The following is a 15,106-nucleotide window of genomic DNA, read 5'->3' as shown; positions in this document are numbered from 1 at the left end:
TCTGACCACCTGGTGGATGGGTGGCGTGAAATCCACGGCGGCAGCATAGCATACTCGTATACTCGTAATTTTACTGTTCACGCATACTTTACACTTCTGGATATGTCAGGCTGCAGTCATCTAACGAAAGACAACTACTAACCCCCACACTCCTACAAATGGGACCAATCAGATTATACCAGGACTCCAAAGCTATAACAATGGCTTGGGCAGCAAGTATTACTCATTTTTATGTATATTAAATTAATAAACAACTGTTGATGCAATTATTTGCAAATCAGACAAACAGTGCCACCATGTGGCAGATTGTCCTAAGTGTCGGTGTTGACAATTAAATGCCGGTGCTGAGCACCGGAAATCACCGGCTCATATTAAGCACTGACAGGCTGCTCCAGTATTTACTCCCCAGGGATGCAGGTGGTTACTAACCCAGCTCTATCCCTTACTATGGACAAATCGGGATAGCACACATTGACGAGGTTGGGCCTCCACAGGACTGGACAGCTATTTATGGACAGAAGATTCCTGACCCCGGAACAGTTCAAACAGCTGGGTGAGACTGGGTGCTTAACATTTTTTCCTCTTTCCAACTGAGGAGAGCTGCTTCAGCTCAGTGGACTGTCCTCTCACAGGACCCCCAGGAGTTCATCCCGCTGATGCAAGTGTACCAAATTTCCAACACCTGAGGTTGGGTCGCAAGACTCTACAGTGTCGCTTACTAAAACTCAGGTGAAACATAACTGGAGATGGATTTGGGGACCACAATATCTGATAAAACCTGGGGGTATGGAAAAGCAAACAATCATCTGCCAGCCAAAAACACAGACTAATGCATTACAACTTCCTGGGCAGGTGATCCAACACTCCACAGAGACTACACTCTATGGACCCATCACACCTCTGTGGTTGTCCCGGATGCTCAATAGACTCAGCAGATTTCATACACCTAGCAGAGCACTGCTCTCCCATACATCATGATTGATTGGAGATTGTCCGCATGAAAAATAAGATAGCCTCGACACAATCACAAAGCACAGCACTTCCCCTGCTTTTGTGATACGTGGCTTATATCCCCCACCATGAGAGAAAACTGGTTATCGGCTGTCGCAGGGTTGCTGGATCGTGGATGCGCGGTACAGTTCCCGGGCTCCAGGAGGACTTTGTGGCGTTATATGTTGTAGTGAGAGAACGGTAAATAATGCTGCTCTACAAACACCTACAATGAGATTCAGAGATATCTGGGCACCCTTTTGTTAGTACATGGCCTCTGCAGTAGAGGATAGCAGAGATTTCACTTCTGGGGCCCAGCTCCGGTCGATACCCAGGCTAGCCGTGGGCTTGTTGCTGACTGCTGCGGGCCTTCACAAGCGGCATGGGCGCTCAAATACTGCCCCTCAGGCATGACTGGGAGGTTTCTGCCCTTGCCAGTCCTGCCACCGGGCTGGGCTGACCCCCTGAGCCCACCTCTTTTATCTGATTGGTCAATGCTGATGCTCGAAATGTTTACCTGTTTGTGGCTTGTTCCCCTTTGTTTTATATATGCATGTTGGTAATCAGGTTTGATATCTGTGTACCAATGTGGAAAATTTTAAAAAACTGATTTAATCAAAATAAAATCACAACAGGCCTCTGATTTACATTTTTAATGTTTCTGATATATTAATAACTTTCCAGCAACTGACTCTTTAAAAATTCAGTAAATTCCACAAAAAATGTTAATTTATCTCGCAGAAAAGAGTTCTTTTACATTAATGTATTGAATTAGTGAAACAATCATTTTTAATGTAACAAGCGGAATAGTACACCAACTTGGTACAAGACTGAGGTAACAAAATACATAGCAAAAACAAAAATAAAAGACTCCTACGCAAGAGTTAAATTTTAGTGGTTATTATGTTTGAGACAAATTCACAAGAGATATACACAGAGTCTTTACACAAATGGCATGCAGTGGTGCCTGCTTCAAAGAACAGCCAAAGATAGTGCAACATTTTTCACAAGAATAACAAAAACTCAGTTGTAGAAATCAGCTTGCACGGTAGGTGAGAAATTGGGAATGGCTTAAAAAGTACTAAAGAAGCAGCATGTGGGTGCTTCTTGGAACCACATGCATTTTGGCACAAAGTGTGTAAAGGATCCCAAAACACGGTCTTAAATAAATTATTAATAAATATTGCTGCATACAAATGTAAAACATGTTAACAATTTTCAAAAATTCATTACCAAACGAAGATTCTTCACATCTGTTTGAAAAGACTATTTCAGTTCCTTACTAAGACTTTTCCAGTTCATGTTACTGCCATATGCTCTCACACATCTAATTTATTTATTACACTTTAAATGTATTTTAACAAAAAAGAAAATGTAAGGGAGTTATGTAAAACAATACGTTATCATTTATGTCTAAAGTGATATGCCATTATACACCTTCCATAACAAAATGTGGTAGATATGACTTATTTTCGATATGACAACGCATTAGCTTGATTGCAAGTATTGACGTGCATCAGCGTTCCAATACTTTCAATTGACATGATCCCAAGCAGAGTAAACTCAAGTAGCAGAATGGAAGCTCTTGCCCTGTCTGTCTTGCTTTGACTCTGCTGATTGATATTTGCCCTACAAGGCTCTGTGGTATACATGAAGACTGCTAAAATAAAGTCATAAAGCAAAGGCTGAGAAATTTGCTATTTAGATCTAAAGAATATTAATAATATGTATTTTTCGGTGGTGAGCGGAACATTAGCTCCGCTCTCAATTGTCTTTCCTAATGTGATTGGATTATATCTTTGTTGTTCCTGGAAATATTTCAATTCCAGTAGAGGTTTGAAATACACACCATTACAAATGCTGCAGGTAGGTTACAGTTCACTCTCACCTGTGTACGTTTCTTAGGCCTAATTTGTTAAAATAGATTTAAAATTTGTAATCTATGAAACTATCTTGTCACCACTCAGAATGCAACTTTATTTATTATTTTGCAGATAAACTACTCAGAAAACCCAGATCCTAGGCTCAATTGGAAATTGGGGAGATAGGACCACATTCATAAATGGCAATCCCAAAATGGTTAGTTTTAAGCTGAGCGCATTTATTTATTTATGGCGGTTTGATTTTTTTTTTCATGATTCATACATCTAATGGAGTTTTTTTGTCCAAGGGTGGACCACCGCTTGCTCTAAACACTATGCTTAATTCAGCTGTCTGATGTGAAATGTACTTAGTAGAGTACAGACGTGGAATCTTCAAATTCATTAGTTAGACATTTTTTTTTAATTTGCATGTGACAAAACTGTTCGGAGATGTGCTATCTAATACTTACATGTGAAAGCAACGTGGCAAAAGACATATTCTGACATGCTTTTCAGTGCATGTTTATTCTTAAAAACTGCAAATATTCCCCATTGTTTTATGTTCTTCATATGTTTGTAAAGTGCTTTTATTTCAAGTACAACAATGTTGGCAATTTATTGGAATTTAGTCCAACATAGGGGTGCCATGAGGGACGGGGGCTCTACTCGTTCTCCTCTGGAATTCACATTTCCTCCAGACTTTAAGGGTTATTTATTACCATTTTACTCTAAATTAGGAGTTATAGGGCCAATTCACAAAGTATTTATGAGTACATTAAGTAGTACTACACGAGTACTCTTTCACATACTCTCACACGAGCTTGTGATTCGGCCCCGCAATGACCAACTCCTTAATAGTCAAAGTGCATAAAGGGTCCAATCTTTTCGATTTGTACTAATTGTGTATGAATATTGCCTGTATATTCCTATTTTATCTGCTTTGGGTCTAATTCACAAAGGCGTGTAAGAGTACATAGAAGAGTACTCAGGGAGACTACTTTACTTCAAGATGTCTTTGTGATTAGCCTCCTCATTCCCTTCACAAAACAAGCATTTTGCTATTGTGTAGTCCCAACAGAACCCACAGTATTCAAGTGGAAAGCCCAGATTTAAAAGATAATCAACGATATGCATTTGAAAAGAAAACACGACTGATCTAAAATCAAAATCTGGAACAATCCGTGACACAAAAATGAGTGCATTCAAAAATGACACACTGGCTTAGCATTCATTCTCTTCTTAAAAGTAAGATATGTGGGCTCATTGTTTTAAAGACAGTTATTTTTTATATATCTTATATTCTAATATAGTAACAATAAAAAAATTGAATTGCAAAGCAGCAGACATTGCAAATTCCTCATGAAGGATAAGCATATATCCTAGTACCATTTTTAGTTGTTTGGATAATTAACTCTATTATGTTCTGTGAAAATTGGCACACCACATTATGGGAAGTTAGCTTGGGTTTCAGAAATGAAGTGAAAGTAAAGTGAGAGGGTAGATACGGCAGACCTTCAAAAGTACCTAGTTGAAAAAGTATTACATTGGCATGATCACAACACAGAAAGGAAAGTTTTCCAGTAGTTTCTTTTGTGCCAAAATACAAAACACACCAATTAGCTTAAACATGAACAGCTGTATCATCCCACTTTCTTTCTTAAACTTAATTTTTTTTTTTACAAAATATGCCTCCCACCTTAGTGCACCTCCGATATAAAAACGTTGTTCATCTATGTCCTATTCTAGTTGACACTTTGCAGCAAGTTAACACTGTCAATATTCATTATAATGCGCATTAGAAATAATTCAAAACCCAACATGGGCTAAATGTTGTTCAGTTACATAAGCAGCTTTACAATAAAAATAACCATTTTAAAAAAAGAATTGGCAGAAGATGTGATGCACAGTTTGTGGCAGACAGCTCTTTGAAAACTGTCCATGGCCACTTTTTTAAAAGTCTTTGTAATACATATCCAACATCCTGCAGGAGGACCAATCCAACATCCTGCAGGAGGACCAATCCAACATCCTGCAGGAGGACCAATCCAACATCCTGCAGGAGGTCCAATCCCACATCCTGCAGGAGGTCCAATCCCACATCCTGCAGGAGGTCCAATCCCACATCCTGCAGGAGGACCAATCCCACATCCTGCAGGAGGACCAATCCAACATCCTGCAGGAGGACCAACCCAACATCCGGGACTGCAATGAAGACTTCTTCTCTTCAGCTGCTCCAGAGGATCTATCCAACACCTGGGCACAATATTCACATTCAGCTTTAAAGACAGAGTCATGAACCCCTTCATCTTACAAAGAATAGCGCCTTGGCATCCTTCTTTCGCTTGGCAAGCGCCAGTCTCTTTTCGCTTTCTGCTGGTCTTTGTACTATTCCCATTTCGTCGTTTGGCACTTTACGCTACAAAGCCTAATGCAGCGAAACAGGTGTCATTCGAATTAGTAGAAGGCTCATTCAAATGACATAAGGTTAGTTGGTACCTGCCAAAGAAGCAGAAAGTGGAAGGCAATTAGATCCATGTTTTTACAGTCCCATGTAAATCCTTTTCATTTCAATGACATCTATGCCATTTCACTCTTTTAATGGCAGTTGAGGAACATTGCACCATGTATTTTGAAAGCACAACAATTGCCTTAAACTGTATTTCCGTCTAAAAGTGAATGCACGTCAACAAACTCTGGGCACTGATAAAAAGTTGCTGGCTTTAACTTAGATTGTCTTATGCAGAAATTGTACATCTAGACAGGAACTATAAAAGTAGACAACAAGACAATTACACACTTTTGATACACCCAAAAGAGAGAGTGGACCCATGCAAATGAGGAAATCTCTTTTCTTCTGCGCCATTATATAGCCATGGGCGCAGATGCACGCAGCCCCCAGGAGGTGCACTCACAGTGCACCACAAAAAGGTGGCACACTGTCATTGCACCTCCTGAAAGCATCCCATGCACCACCCAGACATCCCCCTGCAGGCGGCTGCAGTCACTCCTTGCTCCTGCCAGTAGAGGGAGCTGTCTTCCTTATTTTAGATCCAGGCGGCTCGCTGGCTGCACCGTGGATCACAGAGCGGCTTTGAAGCTGCTACCCTGCATTTCACTGAATGCAATGCTCCCAGGGCAGCGAGTTCACAGCTACCTCTGGGACAACACATTCATTGTAATAGTGCACACTTTACTGTTTGTGTTAGGTGCACCAGTTTAAAGGTGTGCCGTGGTGCAAACAGGTGCAGTGCGGTGTGGTTAATTTGTGAAAAAAGAAATGCCGGGCTCTCTGCAGGAGGCAGCTTGCATCAGCCCATTGCTCCTATTAGCGCCGACTATAACAGAACTAACTAGTAACCAGGAAACCCTACAAGTGGGGATAGGATGTGGGGCGATTGCCAGAGCTGCCGACTTTGGAGCTATGGAACCAGGTACGAGTCTCACCTCGGCTCAACATCCTGGGATTCTGGGCAAATCACTTAATTTCCCTGTGCCTATAAAAAATGAATGTGTCCTTAACTGGTGAGCGCAAAAAATGCACCAGTACCTTTGGATCAAGTTTTCGCTATAAGCGCCAGTATTGACGATTAAGTGCTGGTCCTGGGCCCCAGAAAACACAGGCTCAAATTAAGCACTGCCTTTCTATAACACTGAAGCAGGTGTAGTCCGCCTGCTTGATTCAGTTGGCCATATCCCTGATAGTAAAACTATAGATGCCAGCAGAACCAATAGGCTCAATGAAGCATTTATTTATGCAAAACTCTTTCTCCGTCCCTTTCATCCACACGACTAATAATTCAAACTAGTATTCAATGACTCTTTGTGCCGAGCCCAGCCTGTCACTTGCCAGCCTAGGGACCTTTTTCATCTTCCAAATAAGTTCTGATGAATGGATACTAACTTTGCCTCTAATACATATTCATTTATTTCTAACAAAATTGCCACTTTGTGACACTCAACCTATTACAAAAAAGCATTTGCAATGCAATAGGTCTCGCAGTTACAAGAGTTTCAGCCATTGGCATTGTAAATAATAATGCCTTTTATTTATGTTTTTAATACAAAAACAAAAATAAAAGGCATTATTATTTGCAATGTCAATAGCTTAAACTCGCGTAAATGCGAGACCTATTATATTGCAAATGCTTGTTTATTTTTCTAGTTGCGCCTCCTGGCCGTTTCACTCCGTCCGTTGTAGCCCTCTTCTCTGTGCTTCCTACAGTCCACCCTCCCACCTTGTAGGTGGTAAACTGCGACTAGTAGTAGGCAATCCGCTGACAAACTCACACCACAGGAACACGTCCGATGCAGTAAGATTGTTTATCTAACGCTTGGAAACGGAGGCCGTGTCTAAAAACTGAAGGTGAATTGTAACGTATCGCCAACCACAGCCACAGATTACAGGGGCAGTATTCATGAATATGCAGAGGGCATGACCATGAAAAAAAATAGAAGCTCAAATGATCAAGTACCCTCTCAGACACCGAGCTAGAGCGGACGCCCTATCCAAAAACATCAACATCATTTGTTTTGGCTCAATCATAATGTGTAGCTGTAGCCTCGAATGCCGAGGTATAGCGCCAAGACGCACAGGCAGAATTTCCGCATGCCTCCCAGCACACACCCATACCGCAGTGCTGTTGCATAATCAGTAATAATCGGCTGGCCTGGCCCCGAGTGGTACAAACAGGTTATCTTTGTCAGAAGCAGTCTGCACAGGCCTGCTCCGAGGCACAAGTGACAGCAGCAGCGATGCAGACACCGTTCACACACACGTCCCAAACCCTTACTCTTTTACATCACCAGTGCCTGCATGCACGGAAAACCGGGGTGCCTATTCTGACGAAAGCAAGTTTAGTGTAAGCCCACACGTAACCTGTAATGCTATCAATTGTCATGGTCTTTATTTTATCTACAGCAGGCGCACCCAATGGGGTGCTACACCCATAGCAGACCTTTGGGGTAACCCTGACCAGGGCGGATTTGAGCCGATGGGTGCCACTGGGGGCCACGCACGTATTTTTGCTTCGCCAGACCTATCCCTAGGGCAGCAGAGGGAAAACACACCCTAACGGGGAAGGAGGAGGAAGAAAAAAATGGAAAACCTATCACCAAGGGAGAAAGCATGAACCTGCAAGAGCGAAGGAAGGAGCAGGGCGTGACTGGCAGTGGATGAGAGGCCCGAGGGGGGTTCTGGACCGAGCAGGCCTGGTATGTGGCGCTCTGACATGTACCGGCTTCCGAGCAGCTTCAGTCACCAGCATTCATTTGACAAATTAAGCACTGTCCGGACTTGCACTTGAATAAATCCCATCAATTTTTTTCCATGAACATGCTGGACACCGGATAGTCACGTGTAAACTGTGTATGCATAATGACCCCCTTCCCTCTCGTGTCCGTCTATAGATCACACTCTTCTTTGTGAGTGAGTCCCTAGCCATGCATCGCTGGTGAGTACCTGTGCCCTTGGACCCATACAAGCCTTGTCCCTTTTCACTGTTTGTCACCACACACTCTCCCATAGCCTCTTTTGCCTAGCCTTCATCTGCATGTACCTGGCACCCGTGTGCACTTACCCCTTCTCACACGATTGCACAGAGCCACCCCAGCTACTCCGAAACACATGAAAGAACTGGAGACTGCTGGAAGTGGACCACAGAGCCCCTCTCCATTGACAGCATGCAGCCTCTCTCTCGTGAGCACCCAACCCCACTCTCACACACGGATGTAGTGACTGCTTCCCTCTGTGCTCCTAACCTCCTGCCACATGCTGGTCGTTAGGCCCTCCAATGCATACAGCTCCATCTAACCTGTATGCAACAACCCCCGCCCCCCCCCTTCCCACCCTGCTGACCTCACCCGTGTGCACCAAAGCCATCACTGGTGCACTTGATGCATCACAGCTTCATCTCACCTGTGTTCACATAGCTCACCCCCCCCCCAATCACCTGTTTGCACCTTGCACCCTTTCATGTCTACATCCCGCCTCCGTCCTGTTGGCACGCCCCCTCTCTTATCCGTTTGCAGTCATCACCCCCTTGCCTGTGCGTGCCCATCTCTAGACTTCCCTCTCCTCTGGGTACTCTGCCCCTTCAGATGGACATATGCTCTTTACACACACATTCAGACACAAGCTCCCACGACGGTCACTGTCCGACTTGTACTCGTTACACAACCAGTTGCACATCCTACAGCCCACAACGATAGACACACATACGCATCGGAAATGGTAAACGGCGTTTACTTAGCATGCGTTACTTCGCATGCCATTACTACGCGGACGTTAGTACGTACGCGTTGTTACTTAGAAAACCTTTACTACGCAAGTCGGAACAGCGACTTGCGTAAGGGGAGGGAAGGTGTTGGATTTAAAATCCAACACCTTCCCTAGAGTCCGCATAGACTGGAGTTGGAATAGTAAATTATACTATTCCAACATCCAGCACCCCCTACTGCAATTCGTTGTTCCGAATTGCGTAGGAAAGGAATGCGAACTAAAAACGCGGTCGTACTAACGACCGCGTAGTAATGGCATGCATACTAAACGCATGCGAAGTAACGTCGTATATTCATCGGAAATATATTGCCACTACAGAATGCACGGTGCAATGCTGGGGCCTCCAGTTTACCATTATATGCATTATTAGTATCAACACAAGTCCCGGCTGGGAAAGGGAAGGGGGCAAACATGCAAGAATGGCTGTAGATGGCACACACTCCCGTAGGGCACCTGGAACGCCCGCCACCAGCTGTAGAGCGCTCAACTGGGAAGCTCGGGCACCGAAATGTAGCACAAAATAAAATGACAAGCGCCGATCCGTACTGCCAATGGAACGTGTTTTTAAAATAAACGGGAAACAGCGGCACTGGAGCTGAACCTCTAAAATGAGCAGGCAGCGATGGGTGGGAGGTAGTGTTCGTGGGGAGTGTGGAGGGCACAGGGAACTTAAATGACGGCAACATTAGCTGAAGCACAGAAAGTAAAAGCCAGTGAAGGGAGGGATGGGACGGGGCGGCAGAGGGGGGACATTCCTAAAAAGAAAGCTTTACAGGCATGTTTTCAAGCCGGGGCCAGCGCTCACACAGCTTTGTTTTTCTTCAATGTGGGGCCAACGCTCACACAGCTGTGGCAAGCGCTCACACAGCTGTTTTTCAGTGTCTGCGTACAAACCATTACAAGAGCGCCACAAAGGGAATGTTAGCGGCAGGCGCGGCGCTGCATATTTAATGTTCCATGGGAGCTACCCCAAGAGCGGCTGCTGCGTACAATATCCGTACAGGAGCCCGCTATGTTACACCATACCGTGAGGTAAGTGCTTTTTAAAGTTAATCTCTACAGGCTTAGACATGCGCCGCGGGAGGTTTCACGTTTCGCGCGTGCTCAATCTCCAGTCCCAACGTCATCGCGAGGGAAGCACCTCTATCAGAAGGAAAATACTGGCAATCTCGGTAACTGACTCCGCTCATGCCCGTTTTCGAACCCATCGTGTTTGACTGCCTGAAACACATAGGCATGCCATTGTGCCTACCAGTCTCCAAAATGTGGAATGCCCTGAACCCATGCACGAGGGCGGAACTGAGATATATGCACTTCAGAGAGCTCCTGAAACCCGGACTTTTTTAAAACTTGTCTTCCACTGATCTCCATACAGGGCAAGGGTTCGATAAAAAGAGGTCAAAAAGGTGCTACCTATTTTCGAATCAGACTTTAACTTCCCTAGACTCTGCTTACACATGGCCTTTGTACAAATCACCACAATATGGCGCGCAGCACTCTATAAACCAACTCAATGAATACAGTGCCCACTTTTTACTTCATTTACATGTAAACATACTGTGTTACTATTATAACCATGCCAACTAGCATAGCTCCATACATGTTCCATCATCCAGCAATATCTATGCATTTAAATCTCCGTGTACATTAAAAACGAAAGACTAGACCGGGTTAGCTTTGTCGGTTCTCGTTGTTTTAGTCTAGCGACACAAGCGCCGCTAGTCTGAAATGTACGGCAAGTGATGTATAATGAAATTGGTGTTTTTCATGTAAAATAATGTACATCTGTACTTAGAATACAACATTCCACGTTGCTTATAAGTGCTAGGAGGACGTGTCGATATTTTCAATGCAAGGTGATGTTCACTCCCTATGATTGGCTGGCAGCTCGTGGGAAAGAAATTGCTCTATTCAAATGGCGTCTTTTCTTAAGGACTGTATCAGCCGCCGTTGACTTACAAGAACAAGCACGCAAGTGGTGCGCGCACGCGCACCACAGCGATACATCTGTTTTGCATTATCAGGCACGATAATGCAAAACAGATGTCAGCTGTGCGGGTAACAGACACCAATAGGCCATGGGTGGGGCAAATGTGGGACATGCTCCCGCATTTGCCCAATTGCTTGCTGTCTTTGTTAGAAAAACTCATGGAACGCCCAATAGCCTTCAACGATAACAAAACCACACGCACGAGCGTGTGATCAGCTTTCAGAAGCCCCTACATGAGGTCTCGCTGTGTGAGCAGTGCTGTGCACTGCAACGCTAGGCGCGAGACATAAAAAAGGACCCAGGTCTGTTAACATAGGCCCTTAGCAAGACACTGGTCACTAATTAATGAGGCAGTAGTTCAGTGGGCTAATGTGCCTGCTGGAAGATTAGCATAGGTCAAATAAAAATGTAAAATGTGATACTCTGACACAATATGAAACATCCAATATCATAAAGGCGGAGGAAACTGGAAACATTCTGGTTCTTATTCTGAGTAATCCCTCAGCACCACCTCATCATTGTATTTACTTTTCAATTATTTTGCCATTGCACAAGCATTTCGACAACTGCCGTACAAAATACAGAAAGTTAGCGTTGGCTTCTCCTTTCACATCTTAATGCACTTATCTTATAAAATACCCTCTCTTTGCAGTGAGTAAAAAGCAAAGCAAACATGTTAAAAGAGTTACCAGCGGTTCATGAGAAGAGGCTGTCTGACATTTTATGATGATGTAACACAAACTTGCAAAAGCTTAATATTGCCATTTTCCATCTGAACCCTTTTAAAGTTATTCGGGGGGGTGCTGTGTCACTTTCTGAAGCCCTGGCCCCAGCGCTACTGGCACGACACAGAGAGGAGCAGATTGGCACCCGTGGATGGGCAAAATGGTAGAAAGCATGGATCTACGGCAAAGGCGTTCTTTGTGGGAAAATGCATGGATGACGATGATGGTCATGGCAGAGGCGAGGCACAAAGAAAATCAAACATCCTTGTTGAGTCCTCGGGTGTGCGCATGTGTCACAGTTCGAATGACAGTACAGAAAAGACACTGCTATTTGGCTTACCTATGCCACGGGCATGGCACGTGCAGTTGACCAGTTTATCTAAATACCATGGTTGGTCATAGATGAAACCAACAAGGGCATCTCTGGAGGTTCCATCTTCAGTGCAGTGTCTGCACAAACCCAAAGCTTCATATTAGTGTCAATGGTGTCCCATGGAATTTGTGCAACTTCCACAATTACCCCATCGTCGCACGGTAAACACCTTAAAAAAAAAACCCTCAGGGTTTTGAGTAAAATAATTGGTATGTTCTTGCGGGACACGGTCCGGCTCAGCTCACTGTCCTGCTGCGTCAGTCTGTGGTATGTCTAGGATGCTGCTCTCATTGAGGACACAGGACACACATGGAGCTCATTGACCATGAATGTGGGGGACTTCAAATAGTGCAGAAGATACAAATGTTTCATGCGATAATACACACATAATATAGGCCGGGGATTCTTTGATTATTACTACTTTGATTTTTTGGGTTTGATCATCCATGCCATACCATGCCTCTTTATAGTTGTGACTTTATTTGGAAGGGAAGTACCACATTTAAAGCATGCTTAAAACCCTTGTAAGGAATTTTGAGCCACCTGCAAACTTCTGCATTGCACTGTATCCTTAATTAGGGTAGTTGGTGGCATGGAAATACATTTCGTATTGGGCATTCTGATATTGAAATGAAATATGTGCCTAACACGAGCATGAAACTGACTGGAATACACATCCTTAGCAGGGAGAGTTAACGACTCTTGCTCAGAGGATAATGGCTTGTCTATGGGCACAGGAAAGGCCAGTGGTTTTCAACTGCCGACCATTTAGCAAGGATTAGCTATCTGGAAGTAGACAGGAAATTTTGTCGAACAAAAAGCAGCTTAAGCACTAGCTCTTTTGAGTTGGAGGCACCAGGGAGGGCTTCTACCACTTACCTCCAGGACCAATCTAGACATCCAGTCCCCAGAAGAGGGATGTAAGAAATTGGATATTAGTTGAGGGAGGGTGAGAACCCACCTCAAATATTACTCACAATCCTTGTCAGTGTGAACCACTAAAGTCCCTAAATAAGTCTGTGCTTAAACCTCAGTTAGCCTGGCACAAAGCAGTCAGGCTTAACTTAGAGACAGTGTGGAAAGGATGTATTCAGCACTCTAGCAGTAATAAGGTGAAAACACAATACAAGAAAAATCTCAAACCAATTTAGAAAAATAGGAAATTTCAATAGATAAAATAACCCAGAATACAACAAAAATACCATAAGCAGAACTGCCGATATTAATTTTTAATGTTTGAATTAAAAATAGTATCAAAAAACAGAAAGCGACAACTGTGGGTATCTCGTAATGACCATGATGGAGCACAGGTTGAATAAAGTAACCAGGTTCATCCCGGTGGAAAGTTCACCTTCTGACAGAAACTTTAATTGAGAAAAAGTCATTGGAGGGACAAGCTAGATCCCAAGCAGGGCTCAATGACAGCGGGCTGATGGACAACGGGGTCGGATGCGGTCATCAACAAAGATGGGAAAGCTCCAAGTGGGTGAAATCCACAGTTCATTGCTCAGAAAGGCCTCGACGTCAATAGGCTTTGGTTCGATGTTGGTCTTGGCAAAGTCCTCCACGTTCAGGCTTAGAAATGTTTCTGTAAGTCGGATCTCCTTTATAACGGCAAAACTGCAAGTTGGATCCAACTGTTGATTCTATGTTTATGACTTCAGCTCAGTGGTAGTCCTGGTGTCCCGCCGGTCCTTTGGAGAAAAAGTTGGCAAGACATTTCTATGTCCCAGCTCATGGTAGGTTGCTGAAGAGTGGGGAACTGGTGCGGGCACCGACAAAAGTGGGAACATTTGAGTAGGCAAAGTCTACAGTCCGTGCCCAGAAAGGCCTCGGGATTGATCCCAGTGAAGCCCTTTATGTTCAGACTTTGAAACTTTTCTGGAACACTGATGTTCTTCAGCAGGGCAAGCAGGCAAGTGGACCATCACTGGTGATTTGACATTGACAGCTGCAGCTTCGACGGCGACCGCAGTCTCCGTTGGTTCTCCAGGTAGAAAGCTGGCAAATCATTTTTAAGTCCCACTTCTTCCATTTGGGGCAGGAGGAATACACAGTAACATCGACAAAGGGTACCATTTGGGGGTTAAGACTTACTCCAACCCTAAACCAGTTCTGGTCAGTTCCTCCATTCCAAGTGGGTTTGGGGCCACTTTGACAAGAGAGACAAAAGGGAGGCAGATCTGGTGTTAGCTTCAACTGTCATTGACAAGTAAGGCATCATTTTAAGTTCAGAAAGGAGCCAGATACAGCCCTAGGCCGTCCTGTCAGGGGAGGAGACCTCCTTTCCAACACGCAGAGCCATTTGCCCACTGTCTGGGAGCAGTACACTTCTCACCACTAGGGGTGGATGGAACTCACAGAGTTCTACTCTGTGGAGCTCCATAAAACTGTGTGCAATTCTGCAGAGTTCTGCCTACCCCTTTGTGCCCCCTATGTTTAGTAAAGAGAAGGAAGCATCCCCAGCAGGGATCGAAAGCAGCGCTCCCGCAGTGTATCAATAAGACATCAACACAACGAGCCCGGGGCCATCACACAGCGCACATGAATTATAGCTCATGTCATACAGACTTCTTCTTTAGGCGCCTCTTAGGCAAATGATTCAAACCTCATCTGGAATGTCCAAGAGCAGGGCCGGACTGGCCGTGGCGGGCACTGGGCGTTTCCCCAGTGGGTTGCCAGGGTGGGGGCTGCGTTTTAGTTACTGGGTCCAGCAATATCGGCCCCCTGTAACAAAATCGGCCGAATCTGGCCCTAGAAACCAGCTCGGCCGCACCCCCATCCCCCTGGGCTGAGCAGCTTGCCAGGGCCAGTCTCGGTTCCCAGTCCGGCCCTGTCCAAGAGGAAGAAACAACGGTCTTGAATGAATCTATTGTCAGGTACATCACG

General features: G+C 44.5%; 1 protein-coding gene across 2 annotated transcripts in view; it reads right to left on the bottom strand.

Moving 5' to 3' along the window:
• Nucleotides 1-1,628: 1,628 nt before the first annotated feature.
• RALGPS1 (Ral GEF with PH domain and SH3 binding motif 1) overlaps nucleotides 1,629-15,106 on the bottom strand; it is a 1,694,135-nt gene continuing 1,680,657 nt past the window's right edge. For both annotated transcript variants that reach the window (XM_085613823.1, XM_085613822.1), the window contains one exon: nucleotides 1,629-5,348. In XM_085613823.1, the coding sequence (XP_085469949.1) occupies nucleotides 5,319-5,348 (30 nt within the window). In that variant the 3' untranslated portion in view covers nucleotides 1,629-5,318. The remainder of the gene's footprint in view (nucleotides 5,349-15,106) is intronic.

The sequence above is a fragment of the Triturus cristatus genome, chromosome 1_2 (assembly GCF_964204655.1).
Source record: "Triturus cristatus chromosome 1_2, aTriCri1.1, whole genome shotgun sequence".
In the NCBI taxonomy this organism is placed as follows: domain Eukaryota; kingdom Metazoa; phylum Chordata; class Amphibia; order Caudata; family Salamandridae; genus Triturus; species Triturus cristatus.
Note: the sequence above shows the minus strand (reverse complement) of the source record. Positions and strands in the feature narration are given on the sequence as shown.